Raw genomic sequence first — 19,344 nt, forward strand, 5'->3', positions numbered from 1 at the left:
TGAACTCATTGGATGGCAGGGCAAGCTCGACGGGCCAAATGGCTGACTCCTGCTCCTATTTCTGAGGTTCTTATAATTGCCCAATATTGCTAAATATGCAGTCATAGTTCTGCTGTGGGAAATATGGCAACCGATCCTACCTACCATTCTAGGTGGAGAGGCACTGAAAATCCAAGGCCCCTGAGAAGATCACCCATGTCCTGAAGTAATATCACCTCTCCACAAATGTGGCGAGAAATAAGCACTCTGGGAGGGCATTTAGAAGCAGAAAGATCTAGGAATAACGGTTCATCGTTCCCTGAAGGTAGAATCTCATGTGGATAGGGTGGTGCAGAAGGATTTTAGTATGGTGGCCTTTATAAATCAAAGCACAGAATACAGGATTTGGGAAGTGACGTTGAGACTGTTCAAGGCATTGGTGAGGCCAAATTTGGAATACTGTGTGCAGTTCTGGTCCTCAAATTATAGGAAGGATATCAACAAGGTAGAGAGATTTACGAAAATGTTTCCCTGGGTTTCGGAATCTAGATTACAAAGAAAGATTGAGCAGATTAGGTCTTTATTCCTTGGAGCTTAGAAGGTTGAGGGGGGATTTGATCGAGGTATTTAAGATTATGAGGGGGTTAGATAGAGTTGATGTGGATGGGCTTTTTCCCTTGAGGGCAGGAGAGATTGAAACAAGAGGTCATGAGTTAAGGGGCAAACATTTAGAAGTAACACGAGGGGGAACTTCTTCACTCAGAGAGTGGTGGCCTTGTGGAATGAGCTTCCGGGAGAAGTAGTGGCGGCAGGGTCAATCTTGTCATTTAAGGAAAAATTGGATAGGAGGGGAATGGGGGGTTATGGGCAGGGTGCAGATAGGTGGGACTAGAGGACTTGGTTCAGTGAGGGCGAGAAGGGCCGAGATGGCCTGTTTCCGTGCTGTAATTGTTATATGTTATATGGTCATGTACCATGTCTTGCTGGAGTGAGATAGTGAGAAATCCGTGAATATATTGGTAAGTTGGTCAGCACAGATTTTTAACATTGGGCGAAGTCCGGATGCTTTCCTTGGATTCATTCTCCTGAAGGCAGCGTGCACGTCGTCTTCAGATACACACAGGATGGGATGCCACTTTCAAGGAACAATATATTCCGAGATCCCACTGCTCTACATCCCTACCATCCCCTGTCCCTGTTAAACCTCCCAAAATGATACACATCACATTTCTCTGTATTAAATTCCATCCACTATCCCTTTGCCCACCTGCCCAACCAAGCTAAGACCCTGCTGTAATCTTCGGCAACCGTTTTCACTGTCTACAATTCCAGACTCCTTAGTGTCATCCGCAAACTTGCTCTTTCATCCATCTCATCTCCAGTGGACACACAGCTGACCTGTCCAACCTTCCTCCCTGGGGCAGCCCGCACAGTCTCGGAACCTTATCTTGGCTGATTTGCTGGAATGCTGAGTCACAAAGCAGCTGGGCTTCTGGGGAAACAGCAGAATCGACGGGCAGTGTGGCGACAAGGCAAAACCCACGTGACAGTGCAGTAGCCATAAATAGGCGGGTTACCATGGACTTGATCCTCAGTGACTAAAAAAATATCAGCCCAGGATTAACTCACCCAAGGTAAAAAAAAAACTGGTGTGGCTTTTTATGGGACATTCAAGCACTAATCCATCAGATAGTTTCTTTGTAAGGGCTTAATTTAGCAGGGGGTGGGTGTGGCTGGTGAAATCAGCAATTATTCTCAAACCTTTGGCAATCAGTGGTAAGTGGGGTGCTGTAGAAGTCGGTGCTGGGCCCGCAACTGTTTAGCAATGCACATTAACAATCTGGAAGAGGGGGCAGTGGGTGGGGTATGTTAGTTTGCCAATGACATTAAATTGAGTAGAAAAGCAAATTGTGCAGAGAAGAGGGAGAGTCTGCAGAGAGATATCGATACAGGTACACAATCCTTTATCCGGACATCTAAAATCCGGAAAGCTCCAAAAACCAGCATTTTTTTTCTGGTGCTGGTACAGCGGAGTGGGAGAGAGACGGCAGCGCGACCCGGGTTGGCAGGGAGGGGAAGAGACGGCAGGGCGACTCGGGTGGCGGGGAGGAGGAAAGAGAGAGAGCGAGACGGCAGTGCGACTTGGGTGGGGGTGGAGAAATGGCAGCGCGACTCGGGTGGGCGAGGGAGAGAGAGAGACGCCAGCGCGACTAGAAGGGGGTGGATACGGCAGCACAATTCGGGGGGGCTTAAATTTGAGGCAGCTGGTTTTTGTTCTGAAATCCAGAAAAATCCGAAATTCGGAACACACTGTCTCCCAAGGGTTCGGGATAAAGGATTGGGTACCTGTAGGTTAAGTGAGTGGGCAAGGATCTGGCAGATGGAGCACAATGTTGGTAAATATGAGTTAATCCACTTTGGAAGGAAAAATAGGTCAGAATATTATTTAAATGGCAAGCAATTGGAGCACACTGCCGTGCAGAAGGACTTGGGAGGGCTTCTGCATGAATCGCAAAAGATGGGTTTGCAGGTGCAGCCGGCGATCAAGAAGGCAAATGGAACGTTGGCCTTTATTGCTGGAGCGGTTGAATTTAGGATTAGGGAGATTCTGCTGCAACGGTACAAGGTCCTGGTGAGGCCGCATCTGGAGAAGTGCGTGTGGTTCTGACTCGAGGAAGGATGGACTGGCTTTGGAGGCAGAGCAGAGGGGGTTCACCAGGTTGATTCCAGAGATGAGGGGGGTTAGCCTATGTGGAGAGATTGAGTCGTCTGGGTGTGTTCTTGCTGGAATTTAGAAGAATGAGAGGGGATCATAGAAATGTATAAAATTATAAAAGGCATAGATAGGATAGAGCTAGGTAAGTTGTTTCCTGTAGTAGGGGAGACCAGAACTACGGAACATAGCCTCAAGATTCAGGGTAGTAGATTTAGGACAGAGATGAGGGGGGACTGTTTTTCCCAGAGAGTGGGGAATCAATGGAATTCACTGCCCACTGAAGCAGTGGAGGTGACCTCAGTAAATATATTCTAAACCGCTTTCCCCGTGAAGCTGTCGTTTAGTTGGTTTCTTCCGTACTCCTGCCGACTGCCTAAAAAAAACAGAAAAAATATTTTGTGCCTCCCCCCCACACTAAATATGCTGTGGCCCCTGTTGAGAATAGTTAGATTGTAACGTATGGAAAGGACACAAAAGGTGAGAAAAGACTGCTCGGTTTTACTTTAAAATTTAAATTTAGACAGAAGTGCAGTAACAGGCCATTTCGGCCCACGAGCCCATGTTGCCCAATGACACACGATTAGCAAACACCCCTGACACGTTTTGAACGGTGGAAGGAAATCCACACAGACACAGGGAGAACATATAAACACAGACGGTATGGGATCAAATCCCGGTCCCAATCACTGGCGCTGTAAAGACGTTGCGCTAACCACAACCCCAACTGGGCCGCTGATTCTGAACAGTTTATTTTTGCAAAAAGAAAATGTAGATTTACTTGGGAAAGCACAAACCACAGAAATGAGAGCAAGAGCTGAGAGCTTCTGCCTGTTGGGAAATGTTTATTATGGTGGGAACTTTCTCACCAGAAAAGAGTAGCTTGGAGTAACGAGGTTGGCTCTGTTACTGTGGCAGTTAGCACGACACTATCACAGCACCGGCGATCTGGGTTCAAATCCCACGTTGTCTGTTAGGAGTTTGTCTGCGTGGGTTTCCTCCAAGTGCTTCAGTTTCCTCCCACCTTTCAAAAATGTACGGGGGAGAGGGTGCAGTTTAATTGGGGTATTTTTGACTGGAAGGGCTTGTGTCTTCATTTAAAAAGTTCAGGGCTATGCCAGAGTAGTTTGGAGTTCAGACTGAGGGATTGTAAAAAGTCCAGTGCAGAAATCAGTCGAGATTAGAGAATTTCGTTACCCAGGGAATGGGTAACTTCCCATGCAGGAAGTGTTTGAGACAAATAGCAGAGAGGGATTTAATGGGAAGCGATGAGGAAGTGAGGATATCTTTAGGAGACGACATGAGGATGGGTGGGAGAAGGTTCAAGAGGAATATTAATAGTAGCATCAGGTGGGCCGAATGGTTTATTACTTGCAACGTGAGATCCTGCAGACCCAGGAGAGTGGGAAGTGGAGACACAGCACTGCTCTGACGGGTTCAACTGGCCTGTCCTAATGCCGACAGCCATGTACAGGCTTTAAACGGCCTGTTAGAGGAGCCGACGATGTTTTATTTAAAATCCTGCAGCCACAAGGTAGTTGCAGATTCCGGGGGAGCAGCGGACCACGTTAACGGGAAGACAACCCCCCCCCACCCCTGTCAAGAAGGAAAAGCAGAGGAGATGAGCCTACAGCACAGTGACCAGCGAAGGACTCAGCAGCCGAAGGACTCGCACAGGCTGCGGGCGTCGTGGCCAGGGGTCCTGCATGGGCTGCGGGCTGCTTGAGATGGTCTCATGGGAACAAGGTATCAGAATCGGGAGTCGAGAATGCTGAAGGCAAGAAGGGCTCCTGAAGGGCCTCGGGCGATGGAGGCTTCCTGATCGTGTCGAGGGTTTGGATCTGGAGCTCAGGCGGCCGATGGATCGAACAGGAATCTGTGCGGCTGCAGAGGCTGTGGGAGCGGCTAGAGGGAAATCCACGGACACTTGGTGACTCTGAAGAGATCCTCTTTTGCTTCCCTTTCTCTTGTACTGTAAGGGGCAACATTAATAGCAACTCTTTTCTGCCTTATGGCAGGCAGGAGGAAATTTCTGTAATACATGTGTTGTACTATTACATAATAGTAATACTCTTGCAGAGAGGGTGAAATTCACACACGTCTCCTCAATGTGGTGCAGTGTCCTTCAAGAGGTGCCTTTTGCTTCCAATTATTTTAAAAACAATGCATTTATCTTGCGCCTTCATAAGAGTGCGCCATCTTAAAATCATTACAGCACAGGAGGAGATAATTTGATCTTTCCTAGTTTGACACAGACTAGAAGGGCTGAAAGGGCCTGTTTCTGTGCTGTAATGTTTTGTGGTTCAAGAATGAGAATTTAATTGTTATAAGACTATCTGATTTTCTGATTTTTTTCCTCAGCAAGAAGACAGCAGGAGAGGAAATGGTGGATTACTACAATATTTTGGGAATCTCTCGCAATTCCTCTCAAGAAGACATTAAGAAAGCGTAAGTATGAGCCTTGTCTTCCTCGCCAGATGCGTGCCGATCAGCTCTGACAACTGCATGTGTTGACAATATGTTTCGTTTGTATACTTGGAGGCTTTCAGCTCCTTGCACTTGCTCTGCCATCCATAATATACTTTGGCTTGGCTTCGTGGACGAAGATTTATGGAGGGGTACGTCCATATCTGCTGCAGGCTCGTTGGTGACTGACAAGTCTGATGCAGGACAGGCAGACACGGTTGCAGCGGCTGCAGGGGAAAATTGGTTGGTTGGGGTTGGGTGTTGGGTTTTTCCTCGTTTGTCTTTTGTCAGTGAGGTGGGCTCTGCGGTCTTCTTCAAAGGAGGTTGCTGCCCGCCGAACTGTGAGGCACCAAGATGCACGGTTGGAGGCGAGATCAGCCCACTGGCGGTGGTCAATATGGCAGGCACCAAGAGATTTCTTTAGGCAGTCCTTGTACCTCTTCTTTGGTGCACCTCTGTCTCGATGGCCAGTGGAGAGCTCGCCATATAACACGATCTTGGGAAGGCGATGATCCTCCATTCTGGATACGTGACCCACCCAACACAGTTGGGTCTTCAGCAGCATGGATTCGATGCTTGTGGACTCTGCCAGCTCGAGTACTTCGATGTTGGTGATGAAGTCATTCCAATGAATGTTGAGGATGGAGCGGAGACAGCGCTGATGGAAGCGTTCTAGGAGCCGTAGGTGATGCCGATAGAGGATCCATGATTCGGAGCCGAACAGGAGCGTGGGTATGACAACGGCTCTGTACACGCTGATCTTTGTGTGTTTCTTCAGGAGGTTGTTTTTCCAGACTCTTTTGTGTTGTCTTCCAAAGGCGCTATTTGCCTTGGTGAGTCTGTTGTCTATCTCTTTGTTGATCTTTGCATCAGATGAAATGGTGCAGCCGAGGTAGGTAAACTGGTTGACCGTTTTGAGTTCAGTGTGCCCAATGGAGATGTGGGGGGGGGGGCTGGTGATCATGGTGGGGAGCGGGCTGATGGAGGACCTCAGTTTTCTTCAGGCTGATTTCCAGGCCAAGCATGGCAGTTTCCGCAAAACAGGACGTCATGCGCTGGAGAGCTGGCTCTGAATGGGCAACTAAAGCGGCATCGTCTGCAAAGAGTAGTTCACGGACAAGTTTCTCTTGTGTCTTGGTGTGAGCTTGCAGGCGCCTCAGATTGAAGAGACTGCCATCCGTGCGGTACCGGATGTAAACAGTGTCTTCATTGTTGAGGTCTTTTATGGCTTGGTTCAGCATCATGCTGAAGAAGATAGTAAAGAGGGTTGGTGCGAGGACGCAGCCTTGCTTCATGCCATTGTCAATGGAGAAGGGTTCGGAGAGCTCATTGCTGTATCTGACCCGACCTTTTTGGTTTTCGAGCAGTTGGATAACCATGTTGAGGAACCTGGGGGGGCATCCGAGGCGCTCTAGTATTTGCCAAAGCCCTTTTCTGCTCACGGTGTCAAAGGCTTTGGTGAGGTCAACAAAGGTGATGTAGAGTCCTTTGTTTTGTTCTCTGCACTTTTCTTGGAGCTGTCTGAAGGCAAAGACCATGTCAGTAGTTCCTCTGTTTGCGCGAAAGCCGCACTGTGAATCTGGGAGGACATTTTCGGCAACACTAGGTATTAGTCTATTAAGGAGAATCCTAGTGAAGATTTTGCCTGCAATTATATAGAGAAGCAGAAATAAGGCTATTCAGCCCATCGAGTCAGCCCTGCCATTTAACCATGAGCTGATCTATTTTCTCCACACAGCTCCACTGCCCGGTCTCCCGATAACCTTTGATTGGACTAATCAAGAACCAGATTCTCTACCTTAAATACACCCAGTGTCCTGGCTCCCACAGCTGCCTGTGGCAACAAATTCCACACATTCACCAACCTCTGGCTGAAGAATTTCTACCGCGTCTCTGTTCTAAGCAGATGCCCTTCAATCCTAAAGTTGTGCCCTCTTGTCCTAGATTCTCCCACCATGGGAAATAATTTTTCTACATTTACTCTGTCCACGCCTTTCAATGTTCAAAATGTTTCAATTAGATCCCCCCTAATTCTTCTAAATCCCAATGAGTACAGGCCAAGAGACATCAAACGTTCCTCATGAAATTACTGAAATCCACATTCACCATATCCATGAGATTATAGGACCAAAAGACATAGGAGCTGTTCAGTCCATCGAGTCTGCCCCACCACTTAATCATGAGCTGATCCATTTTTCCACTCAGCCCCACTGTCCGGCCTTCTCCCCATAACTTTTGAGGCCCTGGCTAATCAAAGACCTATCAATCTCTGTCTTAAATACACCCAGGAAGCTGACATTGTATCTACTAGCAGTGGAGAATCATTTCTGGGGACGTGTAAAAGGACAGAATTGGAGAGCTACCAAGAACTAAACGTTGTGGGGGTGGCAGAAGATGGTGAGGGGAGGGGTCAGAAAGTGATTTTAAAGTGGAGGTATCTATTCTGGAGCTGGATAATGGTGAAAGGTGAGATGTTTAGTAGAACATAAGAGGGAACTTCTTCACACACTGAATGATGGGAATGTGGAACGAGCTGCCAGCTGAAATGGTGAATGTGACGTTTAAGGAAAATCTGGATAGGTACATGGATGGGAGGGGTCTGGAGGTATATGGTCCTGTTGGAGGTCAGTGGGACGAGGCAGAATAATAAATAGTTCAACACAGACTAGATGGGCTGAAGGGCCTGTGCTGTAGCTGATTAAGAGAATTTGACAGTAGCTAAGCTCCTCCGAGTGTTGACCATCATAATCCTTTGTGGATTTTAGTCATCCTTTATCTTTTTTATTCCATTCTCTCTCTCCGGCAGTTACCGAAAGCTTGCATTACGATGGCATCCCGACAAGAACCCAGATAATAAGGAATATGCGGAGCAGAAGTTCAAGGAGATTGCAGAAGCCTATGAAGTGCTGTCAGACAGTAAGTTTGCATGCCGAGCTGTCCCGTGTCTGTTGGTGATTGAAAGTTTAATGGATGGTTCGTTCTGGAGAACAGCGCAGGTACAGGCCCTTCAGCCCAACTCACCAATGCTGACCTGAGCTAGTCCCATTCACCTGCGTTTGGCCCCTATCCCTTGAAAGCTTTCCTGCCATCTACCTGTCGAAGTGAATGTAACAATTGTGAAAGGTTCAGAGGTTCCTTTTATTGTCACGTAACAATACTCACACCTTGAAGAAGGGCTCAGGCCTGAAACGTCAGTGATATATCCTGTGGACGCTGTGAGACCGGCTGTGTTCCTCCAGCATTTCTGTGTCCTCTTCTCCTGTTATCTTTAGCCTAGACATTCATCCTCGGGGGCACTGAATAAGAAATGGCAGAGTCTGAAACAGGCAAATGATTGTCTCCTTCACACAAGGTGCCAGGAGTTACATGTAGATGCTTCACAAATTCCAAACCTTCGAAGGTGTGCAAGAAATATTGAGAAATATTTGTAGAGCATAGGAATCCAGGAGTACAGGTACATAGTTCCTTGAACATAAGAGTTAGAAGTAGATTGGGTGGTAAAAATAGCTTTTGGCTCATTGGCCTTCATAGGCTAGAGAAGTGAGCATGGAAATTGGGAAATCAATTATGTAAGACACCGGTGAGATTCCGTTTGGAGCATTGCATTCAGTTTTGGTCTCCGTGCTGCAGGAAAGTCGGTGTCGAGCTGGAGAGGGTGCAGGGAAGATTTATGAGGATGTTTCCATGGCTCGGGTTGGTAAGCTGCAGGGAGAGGTTGCGCAGGCTGAGGCCTTATTCCTTGGAGCCCAGGAGGATGAGGGGTGATCTCGCGGCAAGGAATAGATCAGTGTGCGCAGGGAGTCTTTTGCCAACGGTAGTGGAGACAGGTACAAAGGATCTTTGAAGAGACTATTAGATAGTAACAAGGGATTGAGAAAAATGGAGGTTATACAGTCGGGAAATTCTAGGCAGTTGTTAGAGTAGGTTATTAGGTCAGCATAACACTGGGCCAAAGGGCCTGAACTGTGCTGTTTTGATTTCTGATTAGGGAGATCAGTAACTAGAGGACAGAGGTTTAAGGTGGGGGGGGGAGAGGGGGGAGAGATTTAACAGGAACCTGTGAGGGTGGTGGGTGTCTGGGAAAGGGTGTCGGAGGAAGTGTTTGAGGCAGGTACTATTGCAACATTTAAGAAAAATTTGTGGATGCATGGATGGGATGGGTTTAGAGGGATATGGCTAAACAAGTGCGGAGGGGCATTTTGACCAGTGTAGGTGTTGGGCTGACTCTGTCCTGCCGAGTTCCTCCAGCAGATTGTTCTATTCTTCCGTGTTCCAGTCTCTTGAATATCTCGGTATTAGAATATGTTGACTTGAGTGAGTGTGAGCTAAATGTCTCAAATTTCTAAGAACTCATTTTGGAAGCAAAAAAGAAAAGAGTGAGCTTGATTGGGCTGGATCTAGATCATGTGGACACAAAGTGTCACCCTGTGGGTCAATTTTCACTGATTCTAGAATCTCGTGTTTTGACTCACCTCGGCTGCAGAGCATCAGAATTTTTTGTCATGAACAGGCATTACAAAATTCCTTGTGGCAGCATTACAGATGCATAATCGCTATCACTTACATTAACAAAAAGTAAATTGGTGCAAAAGAAAAGTGAGGCAATGTCTGTGATTCATTGACCATTCAAGAATCTGATGGAAGAGGGGATGAAGGTTATTTTGTGCCGCTGGGTGCTCGTCTTCAGGCTCCTGGACCTCCTGCCCGATGGTAGGGGAAGAAGGTTATTTTGTGCCGCTGGGTGCTCGTCTTCAGGCTCCTGGACCTCCTGCCCGATGGTAGCAGAGTGAAAAGAGTATGACCTGGGTGGTGAGGATAGAGGCTGCTTTCTTGAGGCACCGTCTCTTCCAGATGCTCTCGATGGAGTGAAGACTGGTGCCCATGATGGCACTGGCTGAGTTCACAACTCTAGCCTTTTACTGTCCTATGCGTTGGCACCTCTGTACCGGGCAGAATGCTCTCCACGGAACACCTATAGAAATTTGCAAGAGTCTTTGGTGACTCTGGTGGGTTGAATGTGGAGCCCATTCCCAGTGGTTGAGGGTAAACAAAGGAGTTGGGGAGGTGGCTTCTGTCTTCTTTGGCTTGGCTTCGCGGACGAAGATTTATGGAGGGGGTAAAAAGTCCACGTCAGCTGCAGGCTCGTTTGTGGCTGACCAGTCCGATGCGGGACAGGCAGACACGATTGCAGCGGTTGCAAGGGAAAATTGGTTGGTTGGGGTTGGGTGTTGGGTTTTTCCTCCTTTGCCTTTTGTCAGTGAGGTGGGCTCTGCGGTCTTCTTCAAAGGAGGCTGCTGCCCGCCAAACTGTGAGGCGCCAAGATGCACGGTTTGAGGCGTTATCAGCCCACTGGCGGTGGTCAATGTGGCAGGCACCAAGAGATTTCTTTAGGCAGTCCTTGTACCTTTTCTTTGGTGCACCTCTGTCACGGTGGCCAGTGGAGAGCTCGCCATATAATACGATCTTGGGAAGGCGATGGTCCTCCATTCTGGAGACGTGACCCATCCAGCGCAGCTGGATCTTCAGCAGCGTGGACTCGATGCTGTCGACCTCTGCCATCTCGAGTACCTCGACGTTAGGGGTGTGAGCGCTCCAATGGATGTTGAGGATGGAGCGGAGACAACGCTGGTGGAAGCGTTCTAGGAGCCGTAGGTGGTGCCGGTAGAGGACCCATGATTCGGAGCCGAACAGGAGTGTGGGTATGACAACGGCTCTGTATACGCTTATCTTTGTGAGGTTTTTCAGTTGGTTGTTTTTCCAGACTCTTTTGTGTAGTCTTCCAAAGGCGCTATTTGCCTTGGCGAGTCTGTTGTCTATCTCATTGTCGATCCTTGCATCTGATGAAATGGTGCAGCCGAGATAGGTAAACTGGTTGACCGTTTTGAGTTTTGTGTGCCCGATGGAGATGTGGGGGGGCTGGTAGTCATGGTGGGGAGCTGGCTGATGGAGGACCTCAGTTTTCTTCAGGCTGACTTCCAGGCCAAACATTTTGGCAGTTTCCGCAAAGCAGGACGTCAAGCGCTGAAGAGCTGGCTCTGAATGGGCAACTAAAGCGGCATCATCTGCAAAGAGTAGTTCACGGACAAGTTTCTCTTGTGTCTTGGTGTGAGCTTGCAGGCGCCTCAGATTGAAGAGACTGCCATCCGTGCGGTACCGGATGTAAACAGCGTCTTCATTGTTGGGGTCTTTCATGGCTTGGTTCAGCATCATGCTGAAGAAGATTGAAAAGAGGGTTGGTGCGAGAACACAGCCTTGCTTTGCTTCACGCCATTGTTAATGGCTTCTGTACTGGTGGCTTCTGTACTGGTGGCTTCTGTACTGTACTGTTCTGGTGGCTTCTGTACTGGGGGCCTATTTCCATGCCCTAAGTTTTGTATCGGTTATGTGCCTGCTCAATTTCATTTAACCTTTTCCCCCACAGGAAATAAGCGAGATGTTTATGACAGATATGGAAAAGATGGATTAACGGACGGAGGTAAGCATAAAATGCAAAAATAATATAAAATAAAATAAAGCTTAAAGCAGACCTTTTCAACCACTAAATCTGTGCCACAGAATCTTACAGCATTGTAACAGGCCCAACGACCCAACTTGTCCATGAGGACCAAGTTGTCTTCCATGGCTGATCCCTTTTCCCTGCATTTAGTCAGTATCCTTGTCATTCAAGGTTCAGAATTCCTTTATTGTTATGTAATCGTGCAAAACATGTAATATTACATCAAATTGCCTTCCACCTGCTGTAAGGCAGAGAAAGAGTCGCCATTAGTATCTGCGGTCCCCGGAGTCTGCAACCACTCCTGCAGGCACCCCCATCTTTGGCATAGACCTCCGCAGTTTTCACTAACAAACACCAGGTGTTTTATTTTGGAAGGACAAACCAAGGTAGGACATACACAGTGAATGGTAGGGTACTGAGGAGTGCAGTAAAACAGAGGGAACTGGGAATGAAGACACATAATTCCCTGAAAGTGGTGTCATAGGTGGATAGGGTTGTAAAGAGAGCTTTTGGCATATTGGCCTTCATAAATCAAAGTACTGAGCACAGGAGTTGGGATGTTACAGTAAAGATGGTGAGGCCAAATTTGGAGAATTGTCTGCAGTTTTGGTCACCTAACTCCAGGAGAGATACCGATAAGACTGAAGGAGGGCAGAGAAGTTTTACTAGGACGCTGCCCGGACTTCAGGAACTGAGTTACAGGGAAAGGTTAAACAGGTTTAACCTGAATGAGGGGAGATTTGATAGAGGTATTTAAAATTATGAAGGGAGGGTATCCACTGAGGGATGGTGAACTACAAACCATAGAACATGGGTTAAGGGTGAAAGGGGAAAAGTTTTCATTTCTTTATTTTTTTAAATTTTCAATCGACGTGGAGTTACAAAACAAAATCAAAGAAATATCACAGATCTATACAATAAAATACAAAAACCGAACGACATGTTGGAACACAAAGAAGGAAGAATCAACACTTTGTGCACCATGCCATTCCTTAAAAGTAGGATACAGAAAAAAAGAAAAGAGGAAACAGAAGAGAAAGACCCCCCTCCCCCAAAGGAAAAGGGGGGAAAAAAGGGGGTAAATCTCCCATATGATGTGACAAAATTATTTGTTTTCCAAAAGCTTTAATTACATACAGACAAAACATTACATGATTCATCCAGAGCTACTTCCTCCCTTAAGCGATAAATGTCTTGACGCAGACCATCGCTAGGGATACTGGAGGGGGGGGGGATCATCAAAGGTTAACCCCCCCCCGTATATCTTAAATATGGGTTCCATATTCTTAAAGATAAGTTGTAACAGTTTCTGAGGTTGTAAGTTCTCTTCTCCAGGGGAACACAACCGTGCATTTTTGACTTCCAATGGGTCAGGCTCAGTTGGGAACCAGATTTCCAAGTAATGGCTATGCATTTCCACGAAAGCAAGTTTTACAAATTTCAATTCATACTTCGACAGCCTCATTTTAGGTCTTGTGTCTGCTAATTTCCCCAATAAAAACAATTTTGACACCTGAGGGGAAAAAAGTTTAGGGGGAAACCTCTTCACACAGAGAGTGGAGGGAGTGTGGAACGAGCTGAAGTGGTGAATGTAGCCTCAGTTTTAACATTTAAGAGGAATTTGGACAGTTACATGGATGGGAGGGGTATGGAGGGCTATGGACTGGGTGCAGACCAGTTGGACTATTCAAAATAATAGTTCAGCACAACTAGAAGGGCCAAAGGACCTGTTTCTCTTCTGTAATGTTCTTTGTGGTGTAACTGCTGACAATTCTCCAATTGTGACCTGACCAAAGTTTTTCTCAGCGCAACTTCCCAACATTTATACCCAATTCCCTGAATGACGAAGGTTAATGTGCTGTCTGTATGTCTTTACCACCCCAGCCTGTCATTGAGGCCGTGGATCAATTTACTGGCTGCACAGGCATCATTGATTGGTCAATGCCTGTTAAACCAAGCATGTTAAACCAAGCATGTCCTGCGTGACAAAACTTTAAAATATCCCTTTAGTTTAGCGATGAATTTCATTCTCCGTTTTATCACATGGAGGTCAGAATTTTACAGCTTGCCAACTACAACCTGTGCTGGTTTATTGTGACTTTTCATGACGCTACAGTGTTTAGTGTTAAGACTTTGTTATCCTGTATGGGTAGAATTGGACTTATTTATTATTAAAGCCTTAAATTTTAAATTTAGACATAAAGTATGGTAACGGACCCACAAGCCCGTGTTGCCCAATTAACGTACAACCCCTGCCACATTTTGAACAGTTGGAGGAAACTGGAGCCCCCAGAGGAAACTCACGTAGACACGGGGAGAACGTAACAACTCCTTACAGACAGTGCGGGATTCGAACCCCATTCGCTGGCGCTGCACCAACCTTTTGTCTACAGGCTAGGAAAGAGTCGCTGCCGTCGGGTACTGTTTTGTAAAAGAAAGGAACCACCCTGCAGAGTGGTCGTGGATCACCAGGGCTCCTCCCGTGTAGCTGCCTCCCCGATACCCCACTGCCTGCTCATCTAGGGTGTGTGCACTTCAAATCCGCGATTTGTGTTTCACCTTTCAAAGTGCCCTGTCATCTTTATTTTTATTTTCAACAGGTGGCAGGGGTCCCAGCGCGGGCACGGAATTCCCCGATTTCATCTTCTCATTCCGCAGCCCTGATGAAGTGTTCCGGGAGTTCTTTGGAGGCCGAGACACTTTTGCAGAGTTTTTCGGTGAGCAGAAGTTGCCTCTGTCTTTCATTCTGCTCTGTTCATTGTCAACGTCTGTGGCATTACTGACTCGAGGACTTATGTCACTTGTCTGTAAACAGGTGAATTGGGAGTGGGAGGTACCACCCAACACGTGCTCTCATATTGTATCAGGTCATGTGACTGTAATTTTAAACTTTACGTTCTTATCTACTAATGGTAACCTTTGCTCCTTGTTTCGATATGGTTCTGATTTATCATGTACATGAACACACACAATTTGTTTTTACTTTTTATTTGGCCTTTAAGTCCTTGGCCAAGTCATTGGGTGTATTTAAGGTAGGTTCTGGATTAGCCAGGGCATCAAAGGTTATGGGGAAAAGGCCGGGCCATGGGGCTGAGTGGGGTAATGGATCAGCTCATGATTAAATGGTGGGGCAGACTCGTTGGGCTGAATGGCCTATTTCTCCTCATGTTTCTTATAGCCCATGGGCACCACTAGTCCAGCGGCCCACCAAGATGAGAAAGAGTCCCTTCAGAGACTCCAATGTATCCCGTCACCTCCTCCAATGCCGCTGCCTCATACACCTCCGTAGCTGCGTGGCCTCCTGTCCAGTCCAGCGGTGAGCCCGAGGCCCAGGTGTCCAAGTCTCCTTCCTTTAATTCTGATAAATGTGAGGTGCTACATTTTGGTAGGAATAATCAGTAAAGGTCATACATGTTAAATGGAAGACATTTGAGGAGTGCAGTAGAACAAAGGGGTTTAGGAATTCTGGTACATAATTCCCTGAAAGTTGAGTCACCCGTAGATAGGGTGGTGAAGAAAGCTTTTGGTATGTTGGCTTTCATAAATCAGAGTATTGAGTACCGGAGTTGGGATGTCATGTTGAAGTTGTATAAGGCATTGGTGAGGCCACATTTGGAATAGTGTGTGCAGTTTTGGTCACCGAATTACAGGAAGGATATAAACAGTATAGAGAGAGTGCAGAAGAGATTTATGAGAATGTTGCCGGGGTTTCAGGATTTGAGTTACAGGGAAAGATTAAACAGGATAGGACTTTACTCCCTGGAGCGTAGAAGATTGAGGGGTGATTTGATAGAGGTATTTAAAATTATGAGGGGGACAGATAGAGTCAATGTGGCAAGGTTTTTCCATTGAGAGTGGGGGAGATTCCAACAAGAAGACATGGATTGAGATTGAAGAAGGAAAAGTTTAGGGGAAACATGAGGGGGAATTTCTTCACCCAGAGGGTGGTGGAGATATGGAATGAGCTTCCGACCAAAGAGGTAGATGCGGGCTCGATTTTAATATTTAAGGTAAAGTTGGATAGGTAAATGGACGAGAGAGATGTGGGGGTGGGGGAAGGGTTATGGGCCGGGTGTGGGTTAATGAGACTCGGTGGGAGGTGTTGGGCATGGATGAGAAGGGCCGAACTGGCCTGTTTCTGTGCTGTAATTGTTATTATGGCTATTGGTTATATGGTGAAGGCAAGAATGTACACATACTCCTTAGAAATGGAACCATTAGGACTGAATTTCTTGTATGGTGTTTTTTGCTCTCCAAATCATTCCTTCCATCTGGGATGGGCAATGGATGCCTGGTTAACCATAAAAACTTGTTTTAAGAAACAAATGTTTTTTTGCAATTGGAAGTGAATAGAAAGAAGAATTGGATTGAGATTCTTGAATTTCATTTAAATTCTCCTTCACTCATTTCCTCCACAGATGACTTTAGCCCATTTTCGGAACTGGGAGGGGCTGATCGATCTCGACAGACATCTGGATCTTTGTTTTCCTTCTCGCTTCCCACTGGCTCAGGTACGCTGAAAACCGGGAGGTGGCTCCGTTGAAGGAAGTATTGCATTCAGTTCTGGCCAATGCATCTTAAAAAGGTGCGGGATGGTGTTGCAGCAGTTAGTGCTACTGCCTTATATTTCTTAGGAATTTCTAGAATCCAGAACGTTACAGCACAGGCCCTTCGGCCCACAGTCTGCTGACCTACTCCACCACAATCTAACACTTCCGAACCTCACACCCATATCCCTATGTTTTTCTATTTTAAATTCTGTACAATCCTGGCCCTTGATTACTATTTGTGTGGAGTTTGCCCGTTCTCTCTGCTGTGGGTGTTCCATTTTTCTTCCAAATCCCAAATTACCCTACAGAGTAGATTAAATTACCCTTCCCCCCTCCTCCCTCCCCGTGGTCTCATGCACTGCCAGACTGAGACGACCCGCAGATTGAAGGGACAACGCCTCATCTTCCGTCTGGGCACCCTCCAACCGGATGACGTTGACGTCGACTTTTCTGGTTTTCGTTAGCCCCCCCCACCCAACTTTCCCCATGACTCCCCCCCCCCCCCCACCCCTACCCCCCTGCTCTACATTCTGCTGGTCTGTACTCCTCCCCCCTGCCGATTCTTTAAATCAGGTGCCTGCCCGCTTTTTACTCATAGCTTGAAGAATGGCTCAGGCCCAAAACATTGGTAATATATCTTTACCTCCTTTGGGCACTGCAAGACCGGCTGAGTCACTCTAGCATCTCTGTGTTTTACTACAGTCGCCGTCTCTGCAGACTTTTGTATTTCACTCTAATCTACAACCCCATACGTTTTGAAAGGTGGGAGGAAACTGGAGCACCAAGGCCATGCGGGGCGCAGAGAGATCATACAAACTACTTGTGGACAGTGCCAGATTCGAGCCAGAGGCACTGCTACTATAACAGCGTAACGCTGACCATTCATCCCCTGGTCCTATGTTCCTTTCCATTGTTACCTTGACTTCTGTTATCTGCCTTCTTGGTCCGAAGGTTGTACACGAATGCCTCAGATGCTGGGGTTGAGCGCAACACACAAACGTGTTGGAGGAACACAGTGGGTTACCAATGAGGTAACCAATGTTTCGGGCCTGGGCCCTTCGTCAGGTTTTTGTATATATAGAATGGCTATCCAAAGCCTTTTTCCAACCTTTAACGACTGCCCTTCTTCGTTGGTAGAGTTCTCCTCGTTCTCCACCAATATCGGCGGGGGCGGAATGAGCAGCTTCCGATCAATCTCGACCTCCACGAAGCTCGTTAATGGAAAACGCGTGACCACCAGGAAGTGAGTATCTAAGATGAGGTTTGAAACATTCTGTTAACTTAAACAGTCAAGCAGCATCTGTGAGAGTGGCCAGTATCAAAGTTAATATTTATTGTCGGAGCATAGACATGACGTCACATACAACCCTGAGATCCTTTTACCTGTGGGCGAGGTAGAATTTCCACTTATCGGCGGTGTAAACTGTACTCAAGCAAAAGATCGATATACAAAAGAGAGAAATGTAAACAAGGAAACAATTGCAAATAAATTGACAGGGAAATACAGGAAACAGTATATTTTAAATGTAGATGTACAGCATGGTAACAGGCCCTTTCGGCCTACGAGCCCATAATGCTTAAATACTCCAATTAATCCAGTATATATTGGTCATGCACCCCCACCAATGATTCTGGGCTCAGAGTACACATCACCCAGTAACCGTGCTTTCACCATGCATCCCCCCCCCCCCCCCCCCCCACCCTGTGATCCTTCGGTCAATGTGCACCCCCACCAGTGACCCCGGGGTCAAAGTACACATCCCCCAGCCATCCTGGAGTTAACATGCACACCCCCACCCCCAATGAAACCATGCACATCCCCCAGCAACCTCCAGGTCAGAGGAAAAGGGGGGGAGACCGCATCAGGAGCACCAAATGGAGTAGCCTAAAGTTGGAACCGGTTCGTGCGAATCTTTGCCTCACCTGGAATCAAGGTGGTTACTGAGAAAGAAGTTATTTCAAGAGCTGCTACTGAAATATTAAAGAAGTGAATGCCTTTGCAGACCACCAAGGAAATACAGGTCCTGAGCAGCCTCAGTTTGTAAACCCCTAGTGTTTAAAATGCAAATGCATTTGATAATGCTGAATCTACCAGCTGCAAAGAACCATGTGTATCTGTTGAAATGCTAATGTGTGGTCTCCAGCTCCTTTTCCACTGGCATCCCAGTTAATTGGTCGTGCAGCGTCCAATAGGAAGCCCCTTATGCCGTTTCCACTGGGCCACCCTTAACTGGGACACTCATTGCTTTTCCACTGAAACACACTCATCCCTGGGGATCGGGGAGTTCTACTTTCAACTGGAAATGGGCGACTTTCTGCTGACCCTTTTCCACTGGTTTGATCAGCACGTCAGCAACTGTTGGGGATACGTGGTAGTGGCTGTAAATCCCCGGCGTGAAATGACGTCATTTCACGCCGGCCTTCGGACAGTTTTCCTTTTCCACTGGACCCTGTCCCAGTTAATTCCTGGGAAAGGATGCCAGTGGAAAAGGGGATTTTTGTTTCCATGACCACCCAAAACTAACTTATTAACCCATATCTCGATTTTAAAAAAAAAATATAGTTTTAACATTAAACAAAGGATTAATAGATCCATTACAGAACAAACTCCTTGCCGGATTCGATCCTGTGTCACTGGTACTGTAACAACATAGTGAGCCGCCCATGTTCTATGGTGTTTATTTTTGTCACCCTGGGGAAAAGGCGCTGGCTGTCCACCCTTTCCAGGCCTCTCATAATCTTGTATACCTCTATTATAAAATCAGCTCTCATCTTTTGTCCTTAGTTTCCTTGAAATAAATGAAGTTGCATTTAGATAACACCTTTCATAATTTATGGATGCAATTTCCGGGGAATTTTTTTTTGTTTTCACGTTGGCATCCACTCAGCAGAAAAGTTGTGCATGGCAAGATCTCACAAAGGCAATGCATTGTTCCAATGTTCAGTTTTAATGCTGGAAAAATGTTGACTGAAGCACATGAAGGAACAGATCTTCTAAACCAGGGCCCATAGAATCCTCCTCGTCCACGTGGGAGGGAGGGCAGGTTCGGCATGCAGTCTGGATATGAAGGTTTGTACTGACAGTGCAGCACCTCCTCAGTACTGCAGAGGAGTCGAGTGTATTGTCATCTGATTGCACA

At 46.9% G+C, this 19,344-nt stretch overlaps 1 protein-coding gene across 7 annotated transcripts in view; it reads left to right on the forward strand.

Moving 5' to 3' along the window:
• The window catches only part of dnajb2 (DnaJ heat shock protein family (Hsp40) member B2), a 46,122-nt gene that overhangs the window by 2,434 nt on the left and 24,344 nt on the right, over positions 1–19,344 (forward strand). For all 7 annotated transcript variants that reach the window (XM_069935968.1, XM_069935966.1, XM_069935972.1 and 4 more), the window contains exons 2-7: positions 5,054–5,140; positions 7,965–8,074; positions 11,580–11,633; positions 14,255–14,371; positions 16,073–16,165; positions 17,342–17,447. In XM_069935968.1, the coding sequence (XP_069792069.1) occupies positions 5,076–5,140; positions 7,965–8,074; positions 11,580–11,633; positions 14,255–14,371; positions 16,073–16,165; positions 17,342–17,447 (545 nt within the window). In that variant the 5' untranslated portion in view covers positions 5,054–5,075. The remainder of the gene's footprint in view (positions 1–5,053; positions 5,141–7,964; positions 8,075–11,579; positions 11,634–14,254; positions 14,372–16,072; positions 16,166–17,341; positions 17,448–19,344) is intronic.

Source organism: Narcine bancroftii, chromosome 4 (genome assembly GCF_036971445.1).
Source record: "Narcine bancroftii isolate sNarBan1 chromosome 4, sNarBan1.hap1, whole genome shotgun sequence".
Taxonomy (NCBI): domain Eukaryota; kingdom Metazoa; phylum Chordata; class Chondrichthyes; order Torpediniformes; family Narcinidae; genus Narcine; species Narcine bancroftii.